Consider the following 24,927-nt stretch of genomic DNA (forward strand, 5'->3'; position numbering starts at 1 on the left):
TCACTGTGCCTCCAGGCTGCTCTCCCGGAGAGGGCCTTGTAAGAATACCAGCGATCTACAAGAGGTGGCAGTGTCCAGAAAACAAGGACAAAGTGTCCTGGCAAAACACAGCTGGCCCTTAATCCTGATCCTAAAGGGTCTTGGGTTGCTAGCCTCTCCATGGGGGGGCGGGCCCACTCGCCCAGGTCCTCTCCTCCGGGCACCACTGTTCTGAGTGAGCAGCCACCTAGCAGGTGACTCAGGCCACCCCACGCCAGGGACCAGGCCAGGCAGCACGCTGCCCCGCGCCCCCTAGGGAGGACCCACCCTACATCCCCTGTGCCCCTGACAGAGGGGAAGGCGAGAGTCCTGCCTTGCCCTCCCCGTGCACTCGGCTTCCCAAACGGAGGGGTTCATCCTGGGCCCCGTGTACCCCGCAAACCGTCCAGGATTCCCTGCGACCCACAGGCCTTTGCACCCCCCAACCCTGCGCATCTCACCCCCGTTCCTGCACTCCCCGCCCCGCCGCCGAGAGAGGCCTGTCCTGCGCCCCGCGCCCTGGGGCGGGCCCTCGCTGGCCACCGCACGCTCGCCTCTCCGCGCTCTGGGGAACGTCAGGGCAGAGGAGGGGTTGGGCGCGGTTAAAAAGAGCCGCAGGTGGGGGCCCGGCCGACTCCAGGTTCCAGACACCGGCCCTCCCGGCCTCAGCGAGCGCGCTGCTAAGCGCCCGGAGCCCCGCGCCCGGACCCGCGCCCGGACCCGCGCCGCCACAGTACTGCGAGGAGGTAAGCAGGGCTGGGTGCGGGGTGATTGCAGCCTCTGCGCAGAGGAGAGCTCCCCCGCCCGCCCCCGAGAAGCCCAGACCGGGCTCTGCAGCCTGTTGCCCTCTTCTCCCAGACGCCCTGCTTGGTGACCGCTCCATGCGGGCCCTGTGGCCACAGAGTGGGTGTCAGAGCGGGTTGCCCAGGGCGACCTTATCAGCCCAGATCCGCATCCTCATGGGTCCCCTGCGTGCCGGAGGAACCAGGACAGACTGGTTTGTCTTATACCTCAGATGGTCCCCCTTGACCTGCACAACAGGTTTATGAATGCATCACACCGCGTGTCTGAGTGGCCGGTTGGGGACTGGTGCCCCTTTCCCTAATTCCTTTGCTGCGTTTGGGCTTGTCTTCGGCATTTATGGGTAACTGACAAAGTCCCGCTCAGATCTGGGCCCCAGAAAGCCAGGAGTCTTGGGGCCAGTCCACAAGTCCCAGGTAGAACTGCCCCATATGGCTGTGTGATATGCGCCTGAGGAACTTGTGAAACGCAGATGACAATAATACAATTACGGGACAATTACTGGACCACAGTAATTGTCATTGGTGACACATCTCAGTTAAAAGGTGGAAGCACCAGAAGGTACTTCCTGTCTGGTGAAGAACAGTCAGTCCCGCCATTGCATGCTTTTTGACTGGGCTGGCCTCCCTTCTTGGAGAGCAGGACCGAGTGTGAGGTGAGTGTGGCTGGAATGCAGCTTTGGACCTGGAAGAGTTGGGGACCAGTAGCCACTGCGGGGACACGGGAGCAGCAACCTCCTTGTCCCCTGGGTAGAACCTTGCTGTAAATTTAGTGCTTGCTTGAATTTAACCATACACCGTTGTTCTCTTCTTTCAGTGGCCTTGATGCCATAAAAGTGTTTTCTTGCCTCGGTTCTAGCAGAATCTAACTAGTGTCCTAGGAGAAAATGTTCTGCCCAGTGCAGCTTCCTTAAAATGCAGGATGCTGCTCAGAACTGCCCCTGTGGAGAGCTTTGTCTGTTGTTTGGATCTGGATCTGGCTGAGACCTTGGGGGTGTTGTTTGAACTCTGCCAAGGAGGGGAGGAGGAGTTATGGTGCCAGAATATCGACAGTCCAGCCTGTGACATATCTGGGGTGTTGTCCAAAACCTGGAAGACCTTCATGAACCCACCTGTCTCACTGGTGATTTTATTATAAAACAAAATCTGCTCAGTGTAATAGTGTCTTGTTCTCTCTCTCTCTCTTTTTTTTTTTACTTTTCCTCTGCTGAATTATAAGAGCATTAGGGAGGAGAAGAACTGCAGGAGGTTTGACTAAACAATTTCAACAGGGTGACAGGAAAATTCTAATTTGCAAATCCTCACCGTGTAGCTCTGACACAGTCCAATTAGCCCAGGAGCCATGAGTGGTTTGTCCTGGAGCAACAACGTTCTACCCAAGCTTCTCAGTTCAGGAGGGAATGGCCCCTCCCACAGTGACATTATCGTATGTGAAGGTTTTTGTTTTATTTGTTTGATCCATTAGAATGGGTGGGTCCCCAGGTGGCCTTTTCTGTTTTTATTCCCAGGGTCATTTTACTCTGGTTAGACCTAAATGTTTGGAAAAGACACAGGTTTATTCAAATAAACAGAGACTGATTAATAGAAATTATTTTTTAACTCTGAATTCTTAAATGGATTAAGAAGTACATGTAATTCTATGGAACTGTTTATTTTATATTTAGACTCCAAAAAAGAAAAACATTTTTATTTTATTGAATTAATTTTGAAGAAATATATAAATACTAAATCCATTTTGTCACTGGCCATTACTTTGAAAGGACAGTTGATGAGGTTTTGAGTCATTAAACTTAAAAGCCATCTATCAGCTTGTCTCCTGGATGGCTTGAGATTTCTAGAGACAAAAGATAGAGATTCTTCTAGATAAAGGAGAGATTCTGTGGGTTTTGTTTTTTGTTTTTAAGATTACTGATTTGGGGGTAAGGGAGCATATCCAGTTTCTCAAATGCCCTTTACTTCTTCTTTTTTTCTTTTTTTTTAATGCTCAGGGAATGAATTTGAAGTTTGAGGTTGGTGGTAGTATCATTATTATTTTGGTAGGGAAAAGAAACTACATTAAGATTTTATTTTTATTTTATTGTGGATTCAAACTACAGAGCATCAGGAAACTGGCAGTATCCAGACTTTCCTCATAACAGTTCTGGGGATGAAGAAAAACTACCCACAAAGGTCATGCAGTAGACACGTGGGAGGAATTAGTTAAAGGAAAATGGCCACACTTACTATTTTTTCCTCAACAGGTAACATCCACACCTACATCCAGAAGCTGCACAAAGGTTTATATTCGTGTCATCATGGGGCCACATTGGCTTCTAGGCAATCACATGGTGTAGAAGGAGAAAGCCTGTGCCCAGAAGAGGGAACCTCGCCCTGGTTCTCTGGCCAATAGGCTGGGAGTCTGGGAAGTCAGGCTCAGGTGTGTCGTCCCTGCCTTTATCAGTTCAAACTTCTCAACTATCCAAACTAACATGCAAATTGTGAGGAGTGTGTTCTGTTCTCAGCCTGTCAAACATTCACTGACTGACTTTGAAGGGGTCATGCTGGTGTGTGCTGGGGTGATGCTGATGTTCAGGGCTTCAGTTTTGGTTCTGTCATTAGTGAAACTAAAATGCCATTATTAAACAAACTAGTTATGATTAAATTCTTAAATAAGAAATTTTAAAACAATCAAGAAATTTCATTACTGAAGCAGAATACTGATAGACTTAAATTCTTTGAATTGTAAAAGAAGAACAGTCTATCTTCATAATACTGTGTGTATCATCAGAAGTAAGGTCAATGGTTGACTTGTTTTTAGAGGTAAATATTTGGGACTGGAGCTTTACTACCAAGAATGCACTGTGGATAGTTAGATATACCACAAGCATGAATACAATGTACCTTTGTACATTTGAATGGGGCCACATTCTAATATGTTGAAGACTACAGAAGCTAAGTATATGTATTCTTTCCTTAAAAGAGAGCCAGAAAGGAGCCAGTTACACCTCTCTGGTTTATAGAGAGAGGGTTAATATTTTCTTTTTTACTGGAAAAGCTGCTCCTGATGGCTGCCCTGCAACCTGCCTGCCTGAAGCCTAAAAGGGAAGCGGTATTTGTTCATTAATACAAATGGCAAAGGGTCCCCGAATGGGTCTAGATAGTTTGGAAAGTAGTTCTCAAAGAGTACTCAGCCTTCAAATGCCCTATAACCACACTGTTTTTGACAGCTCACCCTAGGTGGTGGCTGAGGGCCATTGGGGTGCCTCTGCTCCCCCAGGAGGGTAGCCTCACCCACCCAGGGTCAGGTCAGAGTGGGCAAGTGCAGCCAGGGCCTCCTTTCAAACTTGCAGAATCTTCTGCTCTCTGACAGCCCGTTGGGAGTGGGCAGAGTGTGCAGGGGCCGCAGGGCTTACCTGTGCCTACAGCATTGTGTCAGGGCCACCCCCAACCCCCCAGCCCTCCTCTTAACACTGTGCGAAGAGCTCTCCTCCTGATCTTAGCACTCACTGGGAGGGTGACTTGAGAGACAGATGCCTGGCTTCTCGGGAAGCCCTCAGCAATGATGGGGACTGAACAAAAGAATGGAAAGGGAAGCCTTTGCTTTAAGAAACACTGAGTGCACATTCACTGAGAGCAGGGGAGTGATAAGACCCTGGAAAACAGCTCTTCCTTTTCCAGTCATTTCTACCATGATAGGTGATAGGGCCATGGTAGACCCTGCAGTAAGATACTAACAGTCAGGTGATTCGTTTTCGTCCAATCAATTTCCTTGATCACTCATTTTCTGTAGTGACCTGGGCATCTCATTTCTTTTCCTTCCTTTAAAGGTAACTATATGCATTATAATGTATGTATATTACTATATGTATGCATTATAGAATACATTATTTTCTGTTCAGCTTTGCTACTTTGGGAGAACACCTTCAGGGTACGTGATTTAGGGACCCAGAGAAGTAAAAAAGAAATAAAGCTACTACTGTCACTATTATTCCTGTTTTTTAAGGAGGAGCCCCAAAGAGCAGAAGTCAAGGATCCTGCTTCTAGAAAGTAGGACTATATTCTTGTGGGGAAATTGTGACCTCCTGATCTCAGTCCCTGGTTTAGCCTTATTCAGGCAGCTTGATTAGTTTACTTCCCAGTAGGAGAGGTAACACGTGACACCAGATTTGCCATTGTTCAGGCAGGTGATAGAGAACTCAGGCAGAAACAGCTTAAAAAAAAACAACAAAAAAAAACTTGTGGGGGAGTTTAAATTCTGTACACTTTGAAGGTTTTGAGATAATGTACTTTCTTTGATAGATCAAAGAATTGCTGATTGGGCACTTAACTAACCAAATGCCTAGAGGAAATGTTTACTGGTTAATTAGAGAACATCTCATTTTAAATATAAACAGTATTGGCCTCTGAGGGGGCACTGCCAGTGTAAAATATGTTGAAAGGTCATGATACATGTTTCTACCTCCCCAAATCTTGAAAGACTTCCAGGGTAGAAAAATATATTATAATGAATTTCATAGGAAACTAAACATTAATTGTACAATTCATATTGTCTAAAATGAATCTTTTAAATCAAAGGTTAGTTTAATGTGAACATTGACTGTCTCTTAGGTCTTGAGATAAGTGGTATGTTAAGGGAGGGCTTAGTTATAAAAATGGAGACCACTCCTCCTCAGTGAGCCTACTGTATTACCCCTGAGAGAGCCTCTGAGCCAATGTTTTAAGGATGAGAAACCACAGCTTTGAAGAATTCATGTCTAAGAGTTGTACCTATTTCATTTTTCTCAGCTTTTTCTTTAAAAAAAGACAACCCATATCTTGGCTCTTGTAAATAATACTGCAATGAACATAGGGGTGCATATATCTTTTTGAATTGGATTTCTTCAAATAAATACTTTGAAGCAGAATTGCTGGGTCATAAGGTAGTTCTAGTTTTAATTTACAAGAGCCAAGATGTGGAAGCAATCTAAATGTCTATTGACAGACATATCTGTCAAATAATAAACAAAGAAGTTGAGGTATATATTTACAACAGAATATTACTCAGCCATAAAAAATGAAATCTTACCATTTGCAACAACATGGATGGACCTAGAGGGTATTTATGGTAACTGAAATAAGTCAGACAGAGGAAGACAAGTACCATATGATTTTACTTACATGTAGAATCTCCAGAACAAAATAAACAAACAAAACAGAAATGGATTCATAGATACAGGGATCAGCCTGGTGGTTTCCAGAGTGGAGAGAGGTTGAGGGGCAGCCAAAATAGATGAAGGGGATTAAAAGGTAACACACTTTCAGTTACAAAATAAACAAGTCATGAGGATGTAAAGTATAGAACAGAAAAGAAAATATAGTCAATAATTTGTAATAACTATGTATGGTGCCAGGTGAGTACTAGACCCAACAGGGGGATCACTTATTAAATTATATAAATGTCTAACCACTATGCTGTATACCTTAAACTAATATAAAATAATATTGAATTTCAGCTGTAATTGAAAAAGAAAAAAAAGAGCCTGGCTGTCCGTGGATCCAATTCTGAGTCCAACAGTCCCCCTGCTGCCATGTGCCTCCAAGCTGTTCTCCAGCTGAACTGCTCCAGCGCCCTCAGCATCCCCTCCTGCCAAGAGTCCTTCCAGGCTCTGCCCCCTGGCCACTCTCTGGCAGGTCATCAGCCTGCCAGTATCTTTCTTGACGTGACATGAACGAACAAAACACTTCAGACATAGGCTCCTAAGGAGTGGGCGTGCTAATCTCCTCTTCTCGCCTAAACTTGAGTTTCATTTAGGAATCTGTTGTATGGCATAAATATCCTGCCTGTAAGGCTATGTCTTCTAAGGAATACAAATACTCCTTAAGTAAAATGTTAGGATATAGTTATTAAATGAACTGTGGAAAGACAGCTAACTTACTGATGCCATGAGACATCTGAAACATCGTTTTGACACTCAGATATACTATGCCTGTGCCATTGCCACCATCATGGTGACTGTCAGAAAACTCTTGGCAGGAGAGGGGGTCAGCCTGGGAAGCAGCCCGACTGCAGTGTACTCCACGTGCATTCAAGACAGTCTAAGATGAGTTGACACAAGGACTTTGTTGACTCCCTCTTCCCCTAAAAGGGTGTGAAATATTGTATGCGCTGATTCTTTTCAGGAGAGGGCCTTTCACTTTCAGAAGAATCTCAGTGTTCATTATTCATCATTTTTTTTAAAGGAGATTGCTGACCAACTTTTTAGTCTTGTGTGGCAATGTAGAAGGCATCTGTTTGAATTGTAGCAAAAGTTTCTGTGGACATCAAGAAGTCATTTTCTCCCAGGATGTTAAATCAGGGGGCTGAGAGGGAACAAGGCTCCACATTGCAGTAGTGTGGGTCCTTCATTGCAACTGCTCTGCATTGGTATCTGCTGGAAGGGAAGGCCATCACTGGCCTGGTTACAAGGGAGAACATGTGAAAGCTATGATCCTCTTTTGGAAGAGGATCTTTCCATAGGTATGGTGTTAGGTTTCCTAAGAGCCCATGGTGACAGCAAATAATGTTACTCAAGATAGAAATAGATATAAATATCTATTGCAAAGTAAACCAGTAAGTATTTGGTTTCTTACTTTTCCTTCTTAGTCTGCCAGGTAAACAAGATCATTTCATTCTGATGAATAATTTTTTTTTCTTGGATAAACCATCTAATCACTAAAACCTTCTGTGGACCCTCTGTGATCTCTGAGCAAAGAGAAACTAATGTGATATGCATATACACAGCGATTTAACAGGAACTATGGTAGGAATTTGAATTACCTGAATTCCTGCATTCATGTCAAACAGGGACCTATTGTATAATCTGAATTTAGTTGAATGAAGATGATCTTAAATCCCCCCAAAAGTTATCTATGGTAAAAAACCTTTGAATGTCTTTAGATTGGGCATACCTTACCAGAAAAATCTCCTACAAGCACTAAGCAAAATTTGCTCCAGTTTGTGATATAATTACTGTTGTATAAAATTCAAAGGAAATTTCCATTAATTTCCCTTTGCTGATCTTTGTCTGTTTAGGAATAAACCAACACAATGGATTGGGGTACCTTGCACACTTTCATCGGGGGTGTGAACAAACACTCCACCAGCATTGGGAAGGTGTGGATCACTGTCATCTTCATCTTTCGTGTCATGATCCTTGTGGTGGCCGCTCAGGAAGTGTGGGGAGATGAACAGGAAGACTTTGTCTGCAACACTCTGCAGCCTGGGTGCAAAAATGTGTGCTATGACCACTTTTTCCCAGTGTCTCACATCCGACTGTGGGCCCTGCAACTCATCTTTGTCTCCACCCCTGCTCTGCTTGTGGCCATGCATGTTGCCTACTACCGACATGAGGCTGCCCGCAAATTCAGACGAGGAGAGAAGAGAAATGAATTCAAAGATTTGGAAGACATTAAGAAGCAGAAGGTTCGGATCGAGGGAGCCCTGTGGTGGACTTACACCAGTAGCATCTTCTTTCGAATCATCTTTGAAGCCTCCTTTATGTATGTGTTTTACTTCCTGTACAATGGGTACCACCTGCCCTGGGTGTTGAAATGTGGGATTGATCCTTGCCCCAACCTCGTGGACTGTTTTATCTCTAGACCTACGGAGAAAACTGTGTTCACTATTTTTATGATCTCTGCCTCAGTAATTTGCATGCTGCTCAATGTGGCCGAGTTGTGCTACCTGCTGCTGAAAGTGTGTTTCAGGAGATCAAAAAGAGCCCAGACACAAAGAAACCACCCCAATCATGCCCTAAAAGAGAGTAAGCAAAATGAGATGAATGAGCTGATTTCAGATAGTGGTCAAAATATAACTACTGGTTTTCCAAGTTAGACACCTCAAAGTGCAATGTAGCCAGTTCCTAACAAAACTGGTATCTCTCCCAAGGACCCTCTCTCTAGGCTAGAGATTTTGTCTTTATAAATGGCTTTCACAATATATAAATACTGGAGTTAATATCTTATAGAATAATTGTGCCATTAATATGCAACATGATCACATATGTGGTCCATCTCTGAAAACTAAGACAGGTTGACAACTGTGCCTTGAAATTCCTTTCACATGTCTGTTTTAAATGGACCATCTGACATAGTGGGTATTTCTTGAGAATTTAAGACTGTAACTGTTGTTGATAAAGAATGTTATTTAGAAATTGAAACTTTTATTAGTAAAAGATATTTTTATAGGATTGAATGTTTTAGTTCTGACTTTGAATTTATATATTTTTATAATGACCGGTCTTCCTTACCTGGAAAAACATAAAATTTTTGTTTTAGAATTATATCATCAGAATCTAAACTTTGAACTTACCGTATCTTGTTGTAAATAGTGTTTTGCATCATCTATTGACAAGTTTATGAACTGTCATGATGCTCTTCAGGTAGAAAGTGTTCATTGTACAATATGTTTTTATGGCTTTCTGAATGTAGAAAGAGCTGTATGGAAATGGGAAACTTTTAAAAACTAGTCCACTTACAGTAGTTGTGAGCTCCCCTCAATAAAGATGAGCCCCACTGCTTAAGTCCTCCTATGCATTCTGGGTTTCTGTTTCTTTTGGGCTGCCATGGTGTCATTCCCAGTGGCATGATGAGTGGGTTGGGGTACTCTTGCTGGGGCAGCTGTGGTTCTGTGGGTAGAGTTGCCCCTAAGTTCATCAGAAACTCTTGCCTCCTCTCATCGAATGAGCAGAGGCCAAGTTCAGCAGTCCACTCAGTCCTCCACTCAGAGAGGAATTTGCTGCTTTAGCATATGGAGGATGTCCTCTGGGTCAGTGCAACCTGGATAGGAGGAGATTGGGGAAATTTTCAGGTGTTCAGCAGCTCTCTAACAAAGCTTACGTCAAAGGACTCATTACCTGAGTCCTTCAGTCCATGGTGGCTGAGAAAAACACCCACAGCTTCACCCCCATAGATGCGGAAATGTTCCTCCCTAGGAATTTCCAGGTTGAACACAGATGCCGTTAGTGTGGGTGTTGGTGAATCAGTCCCAGACTGGTCACTCTGGAGTAATAGTAATAAACACACTGATGCAACTGACATAGTTAGCATACACTCTGCATAGGGACACCTAATGAATAATGAATATACATGAGGACTTGAAACAGTCCCATGATTCTATCACACTAAAAATCTAGTCAGCACTGGTCATTCCTTATTATCTTATAATGCTTTTTCTTTTTAAATAGCTGTTTGAATGGATGTCAGATGAAGCCCATGAACAGGAAGGAGGAAAGTAGCAGGGCAGATAAAATAGCTTTGGTAGCACCCCCAATTTGAATAGAAAAGAGACTTCCTTTCCACCATGCTCTTGGGGCTCCTGGTCCCCTCATGACAGCATCGCTAGTCCTTCCTTTCCGCTCTTTAAGCTCCCTAAATGCACCTTCCCTCTGGAGCTCCCTCTGCACCATCCTTTCAGGGTCTGAAAGTATGGCCACATGTGATGCCAGCACTCTCTCCACCTGCTTCTCACACACTCCTCCCTGAAACCAAGCCATTACCAGCACCGTGATGCTCTGAGCACAAACCTAATGGCTTCTTCTCAGTTGTCATAGTTTTAAAACTCTTTGAAATCTTAATCTAGATTCTAAGACACTGCCCAACCTAACTTGGATCTCCACCTCCACCCTGGGCTTCTGCACTGGCTTCTCTCCCTCTCAGTCCCTTGAGCTGAAGATTTTCCCTTTCCTCACCCAACATTCTTCCTTATGAGATATTAACCCCACTTTACAGATGAGAACACTGAGGCTCAGAGCAGTTAGGTAACCTGCCCAAGGTTCCATAGCTAATAAGTAGCAGAGCCAAGATTCAAACCAGGTCCAACTGCCTCAATGTCAGTGGCTTAACTACCCTATCACACCAACTCCCGCAGCTCTGCGCTTGATAACACACATAATGTGTAATGTTGAGAAACCCAACACATGTTATTCAGCCCCAACAAGCATCTCTTTACGCTTACTCACTTTCCCCCCGTCACCTTCCCATTCCCCAGTCTGGATTATCTAAAAGCAAATTCCAGGCATTTCATCTGTAAATATTTCAGTATGGGTCTTCCAAGGGTATAGACTAACCTTTTGAAACTAAAACACAACGTTACCATCCCACTAAAAAAAATATTTGGTCAGTGTTCATAATTCCCCAATTGTCCTGTAAATGCTCTTCTTTTAAAAAATTAAACTTATCTTGAGATAAGTATAGATACACACGTAGGTGTAAGAAACAATACAGAGGTCCCATGGGCTCTTTGCACAGTTTCCCCTGATGGTAACATCTTGTAAAATGATTGTACAAGATCTCAATCAGGCTATTGACATTGATATAGTCAAGATACTGAACATGCTATCATCATAAGAACCACTAATGTTGCCCTTTTCCCTCTTAGCCATTCCTTCCTAACCCATCCTCACCCACCACATACCTCCTCAACTCCTGGCAACAACTGATCTGTTCGTCACTTCTGTCATTTTATGGATTGGACATTTTCCCCTCAACATAATTCTCTGGGGGTTCATTAGGTCATTGTATGCACCAAGGCTTGTTTCTTTTTATTCCTGAGTAATATTCCATGATATGGATGTGCCACCATTCGTTTAACCATTCACCCATTGAAGGACATGACACTGTTTCCAGTTTGGGGCTTACACAAAAAATATGAGCCCCCCTGAACAGATTTGTAATGGGGTCCAGAACTTGGGGTGTCCAAGAAAAATACAGGATATTCTCACCACCCCCAATGCGGGCTGCTATGGGCGAGGGAGACAGGGAGCAGGGCCATTTAGAATTACTTTACATGTCAATAACAAGCAGGATAGCTTCAAACCTCACATGAAAAGATGGTTATTTTGCATATCAACAAGGCTAACCTGGAAGGTTTGCATAAATTTAACCCAAGATGTAACTGGGAAGGCAGCTCCCCTGGTTGCACCACCTGCCAAAGGAGTCAGAGATGAGGTTGTGGGGGAGGATTCCCGCCAGGATTTGGACTCAGGCACAGCAGCCATGCTATAGGCTTTTGACCACACAGTTTTGGGAGTGGAGTGGGTGCTCCCCTGACTACGTGGCTTAGGAAGCAGGAAAGCAAGATGTAGCAGCCATACAGAGCAGCTCCCCTGGTTACAGTGCCTGTGCATGAGAGCTCGGGGATGGTTTGCTCCCCACCATGAGGGAACAATTCAAAGACCAAGCGAGAAGGAAAGGGGAGAAAGGACTCTTGCTAGTGGGTCATGAGAAGGTGCCATGTTGTCCTGAATTAAGAACTGGAGATCACGGCAACACAGCGATGGTGCTGGGAACAGCAAGAAACCTGCATAGCCTAACTCCAGACTTCTGTTTTTTTCTTCCAATGGATGGTACCCTTGACTGGCCTGACTGGCCCAACTGGGCAAAGGGGGCTTCAAAGGCAGGACTGTGTATGTTCGTGGGTGTTTTAAAGGGATTTTGAGATTTAACAGCAGCATTTGGCCATTAAGCAAAACCTGCATAACTTTTCAGTAAATAGTTTCATTCCTTTTCGCCAAACTCTGCCATCGAAAGCCGTAATCTTTAAGGGCAGTGGGCAAAAGACCTAGAACACAGGGACCATGGGGAAGAGTAGGGGGTCATTTTTCTGGTGATAGTATCTGGGCCCCACCCCCAACAGGTCCACATTTAGTAACGATCATACAAGGGGAGACCAAAAAACCCCTGTAATTATCTTCTGAAGGGTGGGCCCCTTGTAATACCAGCTTCCCCGGCTAGGTGAGTGTTCTAGAAACCCATCTGTATCAGTGTACCAGTTGACGTTGTTGTGAGAGGCTGTGTTCAGCTTCAGTGAATTTTTTTTTGTTGTTGAAGATTCTTCCAAAGCGTTTTCCATTTCATGACGGGTGATTTACAAGCGCACCTGGCAATACCACACTGAGTGTTCAGCAGTTTTTGACCAAAAATGACATGACCCCCACACCCCACTCTTCCTGTTCACCCAGTCTCACCCTAAGAGACTGTTTTTTGTTTCCCCAGATGGAAAAAAAAGTCCTCAAAGGGAAATATTTTGCCGATGTGGAAGAGGTGAAACAACAAATGGCAGAAGCACCAACAGGCATCAAAATCAATGTGTTCAAAAACTGTTTTGAGCAGGGGAAAAACATCTCAATAGGTGTATTGCATCAAATGGAGAGTACTTTGAAGGTGACTGAAGTTTAAACACATAAGAATAAACACACAATTTTTTATAAGTAAATTCTGGTTTTTGGGATCTCCCCCAAAGTCTCACCAGCATGTCTGAGGGACCCACTTTTTCCTCATCCTTGCTAGTACTGGGTATCATCACTAATCTTTATTTTAGCTGTTTTGCTATATATTTTTAATTTGTATTTTCCTAATGGTTAATGAAGTTGAACATCATTATGTTTTCATATGCTTATTTGCCATCTCTATATCCTCTTCTTGTTTTTTTCTCTTTTTTTCTAATGGGATGGGTTTGAGAGTTCTTTATATATTCTAGATACTAGTCCTTGGACAGAGTGTGTGGTTTATTAATATTTTTTTCTAATCTGTAGCTTTTCATCTTTTTAACAGGGTACTCTGCAGAGCAATAGTTTTTCACTTTAATAAAGTTCAATTTTTCATTTTTTTTCTTTCATGAATTATGGTTTTGGTATCAAGTTTAAGAATTCTTTGCCTAGACCTATGTCCTGAAAACTTTCTCCTATATTTTTCCCTAAAAGCTGTGTGGTTTTATACTTTACACTTAAGTCTGTAGTCTATTTTGTGTTAATTTTTGTAAAAGGCCTGAGACTTTTGAGGTTTATTTATTTATTTGGCCTGGATGTCTAGCACCATTTGATAAAAATGCTCTTTCCTCCAGCGAATTGCTTTTGCACCTTTGTCAAAAATCAACTGGGCACATTTGTGTGGGGCCATTTCCATGTTCTCTGTTCCATTCCATTGATCTGTGTGTCTATTCATCCACCAATACCAAATAGCCTTGATTAATGTACTATGTAAGTCTTGAAATCTGCTAGAGTGATTCTTCCCTCTGTATTCTTTTTCAATATTGTTTTAGCTATTCTAGTTCCTTTGCCTCTCCATATAAATTTAGAATAATCTTGTCTATGTCTACAAAAAATCTTGATTTTTTTTAATAGAAGTAGCATTAAACCTGTATATCAATTTGTGGAGAATTGACATCTTTATGATGTCAGACCTTCCTATCGATCCACACAGTATGTCTACGTATTCATACCTTCATTGATTTCTTTCATTAGCACTGTGTAGTTTGCAGAGTAAAAATCATAAAAGTTTTGTTAGATTTACTTCTTTTTTTAATTAATTTTATTCTTAAATCATGTTTATTATTAAGTCATGTTAGATACAGATGGGTTTCTAGAACACTCACCTAGCCAGGGAAGCTGGTACTACAAGGGGCCCACCCTCCAGAAGATAATTACAGGGATTTTTTTGGTCTCCCCTTGTATGATCGTTACTAAATGTGGACCTGTTGGGGGTGGGGCCCAGATGCTATCACCAGAAAAATGACCCCCTACTCTTCCCCATGGTCCCTGTGTTCTAGGTCCTTTGCCCACTGCCCCCTTTGCCCTCCTCCATCCATCCATCCCTGCCCCCCTCTCCCACAGTCAATTCCCATTCTGTGGGCCATGTCTGTGGGTCATTCATACATCTTCTTTGTTTAGTTCCTTCTCCTTCATTCCACCATTGTCCTTCTTCCCCATCCCCTAGATTTACTTCTAAGTATTTCCTTTTCTCTGAGTGATTATAAATAGTATTGTATTTTAATTCAATAAAATACAGTGTCCACATATTTATTGCTAGTGTATAGACATAAGTGTTATTTTCTTTATTTGCATGTCCTGTGATCTTGCTGAACTCATTTATTAGTTCTAGATTTTTTGTAGATTCCTTGGGATTTTCCGCACAATAATCCTATCATCTGCAAATAGAGATAGTTTTAGCTCTTCCTTTGTGACCTATGTGTCTTTTATCTCCCTTTCTTGCCACGTTGTGCTAGCTAGAACTTCTAGCACTAAATAAAGTGGTAATAATGGTAATGTAATAAAAATGGTAAAAGCAGAAATCTTGATCATTTCCAACTTAAGGGGAAAGAATTCACGTCTTTCACCATTAAGTGTAATGCTAAACACGGTTTTTTTGTATATGCTCTTTATCAAGTTGAGGAAATTTTCTATTCCTGTTTTTCTGAGAGTTTTGTCATGCATGGGTGTTGAATTTTATGGAAAAAATTTTTTACATTAAATCATACGATTGTGTGACTTCTTTTCTTTAGCCCATTAATATGGTGGATCACACTGACTGGTTTTCAAATGTGACACCAGCTTGCATTCCTGGAATAAACATGGTCACAACATATATTTCTTTTTATATATTACTGAATTCCACTTGTTAATATTTTATTAAGAATTCTTACATCTACATTCACAGGGGATATTGATCTATAGTTTTCCTTTCTTGTCTTAGTCTGGTTTGGGTATCAGGGTAATACCAGTATCACAAAATGAATTGGGAAGTGTCCTCATCTCCTCTATTTTATTTTTTAAATTAAATTTATTGGGATAACACTGGTAAATAACATAATATAAATTTCAGATATACAGCCTTATAATGGAGCATCTCTATAGTTTACCGTGCACTCACCACCCAAAGTCTAGTCTTCTGTCACCCTACATTTTACCACCTTCACCCTCTTCATTTGTCCCCATCCCCCTTCCAATATGAAATATGGAATAGTGGTTACCAGAGTATCTTTGTTCTTTGTATCTATGAGTGTGTTGTTTGTTTGTTTTGTATTTTCTAAAACAGATCACGTGGAATAGATGGTAGTCCTTTAAACATTTGATAGAATTCCCCAGTGAAACTATCTGGGCCTACATGTTTCTTGAGAATTTCTTTTTTACATATTCAATGTCCATAATAGTTCTAAAGCTATTCAAATTATCTATGAGTAGGGGGACCAAAAAACAGAATTTATTTGTAAAAAATTGTGTATTTATTCTTACATGTTTAAACTTCAGTCACCTTCAAAGTACTCTCCATTTGATGCAACACACCTATGGAGATGTTTCTTTTTCCCCTGCTCAAAACAGTTTTTGAACCTGTCAATTTTGATGCCTTTTACTGTTTCTGCCATTTTTCATTTCACCTCTAACACATTGGCAAAACATTTCCCTTTGAGGACCTTGTTCCATCTGTGGAAACAAAAAACGGTCACCGTGGGGCAAGGTTGGGTGAATAGAGAGAGAGTGGTGTGGGGGTCATGTCATTTTTGGTCAAAAACTGTTGGACACTCACCATGGTATGGGCAGATGTACTGTAAATCACCCGTCATGAAATGGGCAAACACGTTGGAAGAGTCTTCAAAAAAAATTCACTGAAGCTGAATACAGCTGAATGCCAGCTGGTACACTGAAAACAGATGGGTTCCTAGAATACTCACCTAGTGTGAAAAGGCTGTAATAAAACAGGCCCACTCTCCAGAAGACAATAACAGGCGTTTTTTAGGTCCCCCCTCGTATTTCATATTGGGTGAGTTACAGTAGCTTGTATTTCTTGAGGAAGTGATCCATTTCATCTAAATTGCAAACTTTATAAGTATAGAATTGTTGGTAGTATTTCCTTATTGTCCTTTGGATGTCTGCAGAGTCTGTAGTGATAGCCCCTGTTTGATTCCTGATATTGATAATTTGTGTCTTCTCTCTTTTTTGCCTTTGTCAGTCTTTCTAGAGTTTCATCCATTTTATTGATCGCTTCAGCAAACCAGTTCTTGTTTCATCAATTTCTGCTATTCTTTTTCTGTTTTCAACTTAATTTCTGTCTTACCATTATTATGTTCTTCCTTCTGTTTTCTTTGGGTTTACTTTGCACTTTTTTTTCTAAATTCTTGAATGGAAACTTAGATTATTGATTTGTGTCTTTTCCTTTTTTCTAATGTATACATTCAATGCTATATATCTCCATATCAGCACTCTTTTAGCTGTGTCCAACAAATTTTGATAAGCTGCATTTTTTACTTTCATTCAATCTAACAGTTTGTTTAGAGGTATGTTTTAGTTTCCAAGTGTTTGGAGATTTTCCTGTTATTTTTCTTTTATTGATTTCTCCTTTGATTCCACTGTGATCAGAGAACACACTGTTTACTATTTTAACTATTTTAAACGTGTTGAGGTATTCTTGTGGCCCATGAATGTATCAAACATATCTTTTTATTCTGTTGTGTTAACATCTGTGTTAGCCCTGGGAGGACTGCCCATCCTGTGGCCAATTCCTGGAGATAGCAAACAGACTGACCTCTGATTGCACCTTTCATGTGCACAACTATCCAAAGCCCACACCCCAACCACTTATTTATCAGGATCTCATGGGCTCTCACATTCTTGGCTACTATCCACCTGCCTTAACCACCCCAGGGCCAGGTACTGGACAACTTGCTGAAATGTTTCAAACTAGCCAATGCTAAACCTGTTTACCTTTTCTTGCCTTGCCTTTCCCAGATACAACAATAAAGCAATAAAGAGTTTGGGACACATTTTCTTCTCACTCCCTCTGCCTCCTGACTGACCCTGGCACTTTCCTGTGTGGCCCTACCTAGCATGCTGTACCTCCTTTAAGCAGGGGTGTCTAACCTTTTGACATCTCTGTGCCACAATGGAAGAAGAGCTGTCTTGGGCCACACATTAAATACATTGCAACAAGTAATTACAAAAAAAATCTCATGTTTTAAGTAAATTTATGATTTTATGTTGGGCTGCATTCACAATCATCCTGGACTGCAGGTTGGACACCCCTAGTAGAGGATTGTGGGTAAAAACTTCTTCCTTCATGAAAGTCATGTTCTTGTCTGCATATCTTACCCTACCTGATTAAAAGGAATCCAGAGTACATTTTTTAAATAACCCAGAATATGGTCTATCTTAGTGTATGTTCCGTGGGCACGCGAAAAGAACATATAGTCTGTTATTGTCAGGCGAAGTGTTCTATAAATTTCAGTTAGGTTCTGTTGGTTGATGGGGTTGCTGACTTTGTCTGTGTCATTGCTGATTTTCTGTATAGTTGTTTAATCCATTGTTGAGCAAGAGGTGTTAAAACATACAACTACAATTGTGGATATGTCTATTTCTCCTTTCAGTTCTATCAGTTTTTGCATCACATATTTTTCAGTTCTGTTATTTAGTGCACACACATTTTAGATTGCTATGTCTCCTTTTCATAATTATATGATGTCCTTCTCTGTCTGGCGATTTTCCTTGCTATAAAATCTACTCTATCTGATATCAATATAGCTATTACTGCTTTCCTTTGATTAACGTTTGCATGATACAGCATTTTTTATCCTTTTACTTACAATATGTCTATGTAATTATATTTGAAGTGAATTTCTTGTAGACAGTATATATTTGGGTCATGTTTTTTAATCCATTGTGTAGATCATTTATTTAGTTGGGTGTATTTAGACCATTTACACTGAATGTAATGTTGATAGTTTAAGGTTTGGTGTGCCATTTTATTTTTTGTTTTCTGTTTGTGTCTTTTTTTATCTGTTTTTCTTTTTTCTGACTTCTTATGGTTTGCCTAATTGTTTTTTAGAGTACTTTTTTATTTATTTAGTGTTTTGTGTATATCTTTGTAAACTTTTTTAGCGTTTGCTCCAGATATTACATTATATATACACAACTTATCATACTCTGCTAATATTGTCACTTTACCAGTTTGAGTGAAATATAGAAACTTTACTGCCTTTTCCATCTCTTTACCCTCCTCTGTTTAGAATTGTCTTAGATATTTCTTCTGTTGATATATACATTTAGAACCATATCAGGCAATGTTATTTTTGTTTCAACTGTCAAATATAAGTTAGAAAATTCCAGAAGAGGAGACAAGCCTATATTTACCCATATTTTCACTTACCATGTCCTTCCTTCCTTCTTCCCTCCCTCCCTCCCTTCCTTCTTTCCTTCTAAAATCCCTTTTCTAATCATTTTTTTTTTCTGTGTGGAGAACTTCCTTTAGCCATTTTTAAATGATAGGTCTCTTGGCAACAAATTTTCTAAGTAGTCCTTCATTTGGAAATACTTTGATTTCTTCATTTGTGAAAGATGCTATTATTGGGAACAGAATTTTATGATAACTTAAAAAATATTGTTACTTCTCTGGCATCCATGATTTCTGATAAGAAATTCTCTATAATTTTGAATTGCTTTTCTCTAAAGAGAAGGCTTTTTCCTGTTTTCCTCTGGCTGCTTTCAAGTTTTTTTGTTTGTTTGTTTGTTTACTTTAGTTTTCACAAGTTTAATTATGATGTGTCTTTGGACATGATTTCTTGGGTTTATCCTGTTTGGGCTTCATTTCTTCAAAATGTAGGTTTATATCTCTGGCTAAATTTGTAAAGTTTTCAGCCATTATTTATTTGAGTACTTTTTTAGTCCTGCCCTCGTTCTCCTCTCCTTCTGGGACTCCAATGACACAAATATTTGGGCTTTTGTTGTAGAAATAGAGGTCTCTGGGGCTCTGTTCATTTTGTTTCAGTCTGTATTTCCTCTTTTATTTAGATCAAGTGGTTTTTATTGTTTCAGCCTACAGATTCTTTCCTCTTTCACCCATCTGCTGTTGAGCCCACCCACTGAGGGTTATTTTGTTATTGTATTTTTTAGTTCCAAGATTTCCATTTGGTTCTCCTATATATTTTCTATTTCTTGCTCAGGCTCTTACTTTTTCATTTCTTTCAAATATGTTTGTAATTGCTCACTGAGGTATTTTTCTCATGACTTTTAAAAAATCTTTGTCAGATTATTCTAAAATTTCTGTCATTTGGCTTTATTATCTATTGATTTTAGTTTTTCATTCAGTTTGAAATCTCCTTGGTATGACAAGGGATTTCCGATTGGACCATGGATATTTTGGGTAGTCTGTTATGAGTCACTGAATCTCATGTAAATTGTGTGTATTAGCTGGCTTTCCCTGACACCGTTCCAGAGGGGAAGATGGTGGGCACCACCTCATTACTCTCAGGGAAAGGTAAAAGTCCAGGTTTTTCATTTGGCCCCTGTTGACATCTGAGATCAGGAGAGCTCTCTGTGACTGATGGGCAATGGTGGGAGTTTCAGCTCCCAGTGAGGTCTCCACTGACACCAGTGGGTGGAGGGGGGCTCATTACTAGTGGGAAATGCTGAAAATCCTGTCTTTCCACCAGGCCTCCATTGACACCAGCCCAGGAGAGAGGGAAAGGTGCCAGGTGGAGGTGGGTGCAGGTTCCCAACATGGCCTTCACTGACACCACAGGGCATGGGACCTTGTCACCATCAGTGGGATGAAAGCCCCAGCTTTCCCTTGGTCTTCTCTAATACCATCCCATGAAAACCTCACTAAGGTAGATTGACCAATGATCATTGGTGCTAACTCAATGCCAACAGGAATCCCCAATTTGGGGTACAGTGAAGAACAAAACTTTATTCAGTACAAACAGCTCAATTATACTTACTATAGCATGGCTGTGAAAACAGCACAGCTATAGGACATCTCTGGGGCCAGACCCCTCTCAGGCTAGACAGCTCTGCTCCATACTTTGCTCTACATTGGTCTGTTCCACTTCTGGATGGTCTGCTCCTCCCTGCTCTGGAGGTATCTTTGGTGCTTCAGCTCTTCCATGTAGAGGGGGTGTGTGGTTCCCCAGGCCAGAGGGAAGCTGGCTTATATGAACAGAAGTCCCTGCCCCTGGTTCCTAATTGGTCCATACTCATGGAAATGAGGATGACAAACACTTATAGTCAGATTGGTCCAAAAGACACTGTCCTGATTAGTCAGAATAGAGCTACTCTGATTGGATGGAGTTGCACAACTGACCGGATGGGGAAGCCTCAGTCTTATCAGTTGACATAGATTCCAGGAAACCTTTATAAAAGCTGGCTCAGATGGCAGAGACATGGTGCAGGCAGGTAGTTTAGCACAAGAGGCTCCTGTGCAAAAATGGCTGCTAAGCATCTGCCTTTTTAATTTGAGCCCAGTTGGCTAACACCAGGGCCCTTTTTAGTAGGTGTGTGGGTTTTTTTTTTTATCCCCCTCAGGGCTCACATGTACAAGTCTAGGTTTCCTTTTTGGCCTTTGCTGTTGTCAAGTGAGGCAGTTTTTTTTATGATGTTTAGTTGTGTAGAGCAGTTATTGTCTAAAACTTTTCTGAGTTGCTATGCTTTCCTTTTCCTGGTCGTTTGGCTGGAGACAGAAGTCTTTTCTTGGGTCATTTGGGGTTTTTAGTTTTTGTTTTTTTCTGCACCCATTGGTGTTTTGGATTATTGCCTTCTTCAGTTTGGGATTTATGAGGCAAAAAGAACAGGCAACATGCCTCCTGAGGTCCCTCCCTACCTGGTCTGCCTTCTTTTCTCCACTTTTCAGTCTTTTTATATATTTTTTGTGTATATAAATTTTATATGATTTCCAGGGTTTTAGTTGTATCTAGCCAGAAGTATAGGGGAAAGTACATCTAGCATCTTCCCATTTACAAAATTAAAAAAAATTTTTTTTAATAGTAGTTTGAATAGAAATTCAGTGATATCCATATATTGTAATTGGTTGATGTGGCCCTTAAATCTCTTTAATCTATTGGTTTCCCTCCACTTCTTTTTAATTCTTTTGCAACTTTTTTTTCCTCAGAACCTGAGTCATTTTTCTCCCAGTTTCTCACAGCCTAAATTTTGCTGCTTGCCTATTTCTGATATTATTTAATATGTTCTTCCATCCTTTGTATTTTCTATAAACTGATAGTATAACATGAAGTCCTCTGACTTTAGCATGATTCCCAAGTTTCTCACTGTTTCCTGAGGGCTGCTCACTTATCCCCACCTTAGGCTCTCTCCTGCCTGGAATGTCCCCTCAGACTGCCCTTCCTCCAGCCCGTCTTTCTAGGCCAGTTCAAAGCCTTCATTCCCAAGACTCTCAAAGCCTTCATTCCCAAGACTCTCCCTGCTTCGCCCCAAGCAGAATCTCTCCCTCCTCACTTCCTCCCCAAGGTCACTCTGTAGGCATTTGTGCTTGAGTGATTGCCTCACTTTTGCACTATGGTGGGGACTCCTGGACAGAGGAGAGCCGGTCCCTTTTACTTTACCTCCAAAACATGTCCCTTTACATAGTGAACACCAATAAACACACATTGAATTAATTTGAGTCTTGAAAACTAATCCTTTTCCTCTCACTTTGTTGCATAGCCATTGGGTTGGGAATAAGGCTCATTAGCTTGCCATCTAGAGGGGAACCTGACAGTAGCTTTCTGAAGCCCTGTGAGCAGCTTCCCTAATTGCCAGTGCTGCTGTTGCTATGGTTTCCTCACCCACTAGAGTACTTAGGTGAATGCTGATGGAAGAACCCAGCATGGCCAGCCAAGGCCTTTTCAGGTCATTTTAAGAGAGAAAAAATTGAAGTGACAGAATGCCTTGAAACCATTCAGATGTCAGAGTGCAGTGCGAAAAACTCACCAAGATGAGGAATTAAATTAATTGTGAAACTACAGCCACAAATCTTTTAAAAGATAATATGACAGACCTCAAAGATTCCATCATTAATGAACTTCAGAAACATGAAGGTACTTACTCATCTAAGTCACTTCTGGGTATGATTTATTAGATAGGCATGAAAATAATATATTTCAAGTTTTTCTGCTAACACAACCTTTATATTTATAGATTCAGGATTAATGTGGTATTTTAAATTGTAGTGAGCATTAAGCTATAAATAATTACTTCTTTGTATGTTGTTACCCTTAACTAATCGCTTATTAACTGAGCTTGCATTAACATGGTTTGAATAGAATACAAATTCCAAACACATTAATACAACCCAAGACTCTCTCCTGACTGGTCATCAATGTTCAGAAAATGGAAGGCATACACAAGAGAAAATTGATTGTTTCTGCTTGAACTTCAGCCCTAAAAAAGACCAATGAAGGGTATACATTCCACTCACAGAAGGGGATACCCAACTCTGGGTTCAGCACTAAGACCAAACAGACACTCCAGCCTGCCTACCAGATGCTTGAAACGAAATTCTGTCATATTGTACCTCCTTCATGTCCACCACAGTTGTAACCCCAGTAAAGGTGGATGCCCCTCAGCTACAGTTAAAATTAATACGGTCAACATCTTAAGTTTCCCCTGAAATGCATCTGTCAAAATAGTGCTAAGCCCAGTTATGAAATTGTAAGGACCAAATTAATATAGACTACAGATCATGGTTTCCCAACCTGCTGGCTCAGACTCTCTGGTCTCACTGGAATGTGTATTTTTAACAGACTTCTGAATTGGAATTTATGGCCTCGTTCCATGTTCCCACAGTACAGGCAAACTTGAATCTCAGTGTGCCCAAGAATCGCCTGGCAAAGCCATTCAGCCTGCTTGTCCCAGGGACTACTCCAGAGGGTCTCGGTCAGCCCAGGGAAGGGGGAACCTAGAAATTTCCTCCCACTAGCCTCACACTGGCCTTCAGAAACAGATGCCTAGCATTTCAAGCAGGCTTCTTGAAAATAGTTGTATCTCTGAAATATTTCTACTCTGGAAATGCATGTGTGAAAGTGTGTCACATTCAGCCACAGGATGATAAAAATGGCTGTGTAAACATTATATGTTGATTTACCTCTCTTCAGCCCCTATGGACTCACAACATGAGTTTGTCCTTTCGTCAACTTGTTCCATATGGGGAAGGGGCAGGTTTAGTCAGTCACATCCTCCCTCCCTGTGGTGGCCCTATTCTGACCAGCCCTTCACCTCTGATATCCATGAAGGTCCATGTCTGTGGTCAGTCAGCCTAGTCTCCAGGCTTCAGATAAGCAGTCCTCTTAACACCCCACAGTCACCCATCACTCTCTTCACAAATAAAACCACATTAAAGACTTCTGATAAATTCCTTTCAGGATCTCCTTTCCGTCTTTATCCTACTTGGCTTATCGATCTCAGCTTCCTTTGGTGTCACAGGCCTCACTTCTTTTTCTGCCAGCTCCTTTGCTTTGTTTTTCTGTGGCTATCTTCTTTCTCTTTTCTTTCAAAATGTTCTCCCTTATCTTCTCTAATACAGACAAAAGGTCAGGAACCAAGCCCATCACAAGGTGAGGACCCAGTGTCCCCATTTGCTCTGTGTCAGAGTGGCTGTACTCCTGGGCTAGCAGAGCCACAAGCACAGCAGATACAAGGCAAGACCAGGGCAGAGTGCAATTATTTCAGTGAAGGGAGCTGTCTGGATCCCACCTTTCCTCTGAGGATGGAGGTAGGTAGATTTCTGGCTCCAGGTTTTTCTTCTTCCAACTTTTACATCTTCCTTTATGCAAAATGAATCTCTTTAAATTGGAGGCCCTAATTTCTTAAATGTCTACTGCAAGCCAGGTGCTGGGCTGGACACTGCACTTGGTGGGCATGCTGACCATCATCTTTCAGAAGAGAAAACAGGCTCCAAGGAAAAGCACAAATCCTCAAATCTGGGTGTCACTGGCCCTCTGCCCTGTCATACTACCTCAGAGTGATGGGGAAATGGGAGGGCATTGACACCAAGCCTTAGGTCTTCTTGACAGCATTTTCCAAGATCCTGTCTCACTTTCTGCCCTCAGACACTATACACGGGGGCCTAGACCTGATGGAAAGAAGGTGGGAGGAAAGTAAACAAAGGCAAGACTAAAAGTGTCTTGCACAGTTTGACATGAACAAAAGCTGTGACTTATTACGTTAGTAATATAGCCACTAGATAAAAATGATGCTCAAAAGTCATATCATTAAAAGTTGAAAGTGCAAACATGTACAATAGTTGAAGGTACAATATTTTGTTGAGAATTATTATATTGGAAGTGAGAAAGGGAAATTTCTAGAATAGGCCCTACTGACATGTTGCCAGATGTTCAAGTCACCTGGATAGATCCTTTAACTCAATGTCTTAAGTTTCTTTAAATTCAAAATATATATATATATTTTTTTTCATTGCTTTTAGAGAGAGAGAAAAGAAGAGAGGAAGGGAGAGACAGAAACATGGATGTGACAGAGAAAACCAATTTGTTGCCTCCTGTACTCACTCAAAAGAGAAATCAAACCCACAACCTTTCAGTTAGGGGACAACATTCCAACCAACTGAGCCATACCAGCCA

The 24,927-nt window shown here is 41.5% G+C and overlaps 1 protein-coding gene across 4 annotated transcripts; it reads left to right on the top strand.

Moving 5' to 3' along the window:
• Positions 1-661: 661 nt before the first annotated feature.
• On the top strand, positions 662-13,104 carry GJB6 (gap junction protein beta 6). 4 transcript variants are annotated; one of them, XM_054577446.1, is made up of 3 exons: positions 662-764; positions 7,849-8,315; positions 12,810-13,104. In XM_054577446.1, the coding sequence occupies exons 2-3, from the start codon at positions 7,864-7,866 to the stop codon at positions 12,859-12,861; spliced, it is 504 nt and encodes a 167-aa protein (XP_054433421.1). In that variant the 5' UTR covers positions 662-764; positions 7,849-7,863; the 3' UTR covers positions 12,862-13,104. The 4 variants fall into 4 exon arrangements, with proteins under 4 accessions (XP_054433421.1, XP_054433417.1, XP_054433418.1 ...); XM_054577443.1 differs by lacking the exons at positions 662-764; positions 12,810-13,104 and adding exons at positions 3,153-3,234; positions 6,290-6,467 and having other exon boundaries at positions 7,849-9,339; XM_054577442.1 differs by lacking the exon at positions 12,810-13,104 and having other exon boundaries at positions 7,849-9,339.
• The last annotated feature ends 11,823 nt before the right edge of the window (positions 13,105-24,927 follow it).

This window comes from Pteronotus mesoamericanus, unplaced genomic scaffold (assembly GCF_021234165.1).
Source record: "Pteronotus mesoamericanus isolate MK-2021 breed Mesoamerican mustached bat unplaced genomic scaffold, CSHL_Meso_final contig_433, whole genome shotgun sequence".
NCBI classification, from domain to species: Eukaryota; Metazoa; Chordata; class Mammalia; order Chiroptera; family Mormoopidae; genus Pteronotus; species Pteronotus mesoamericanus.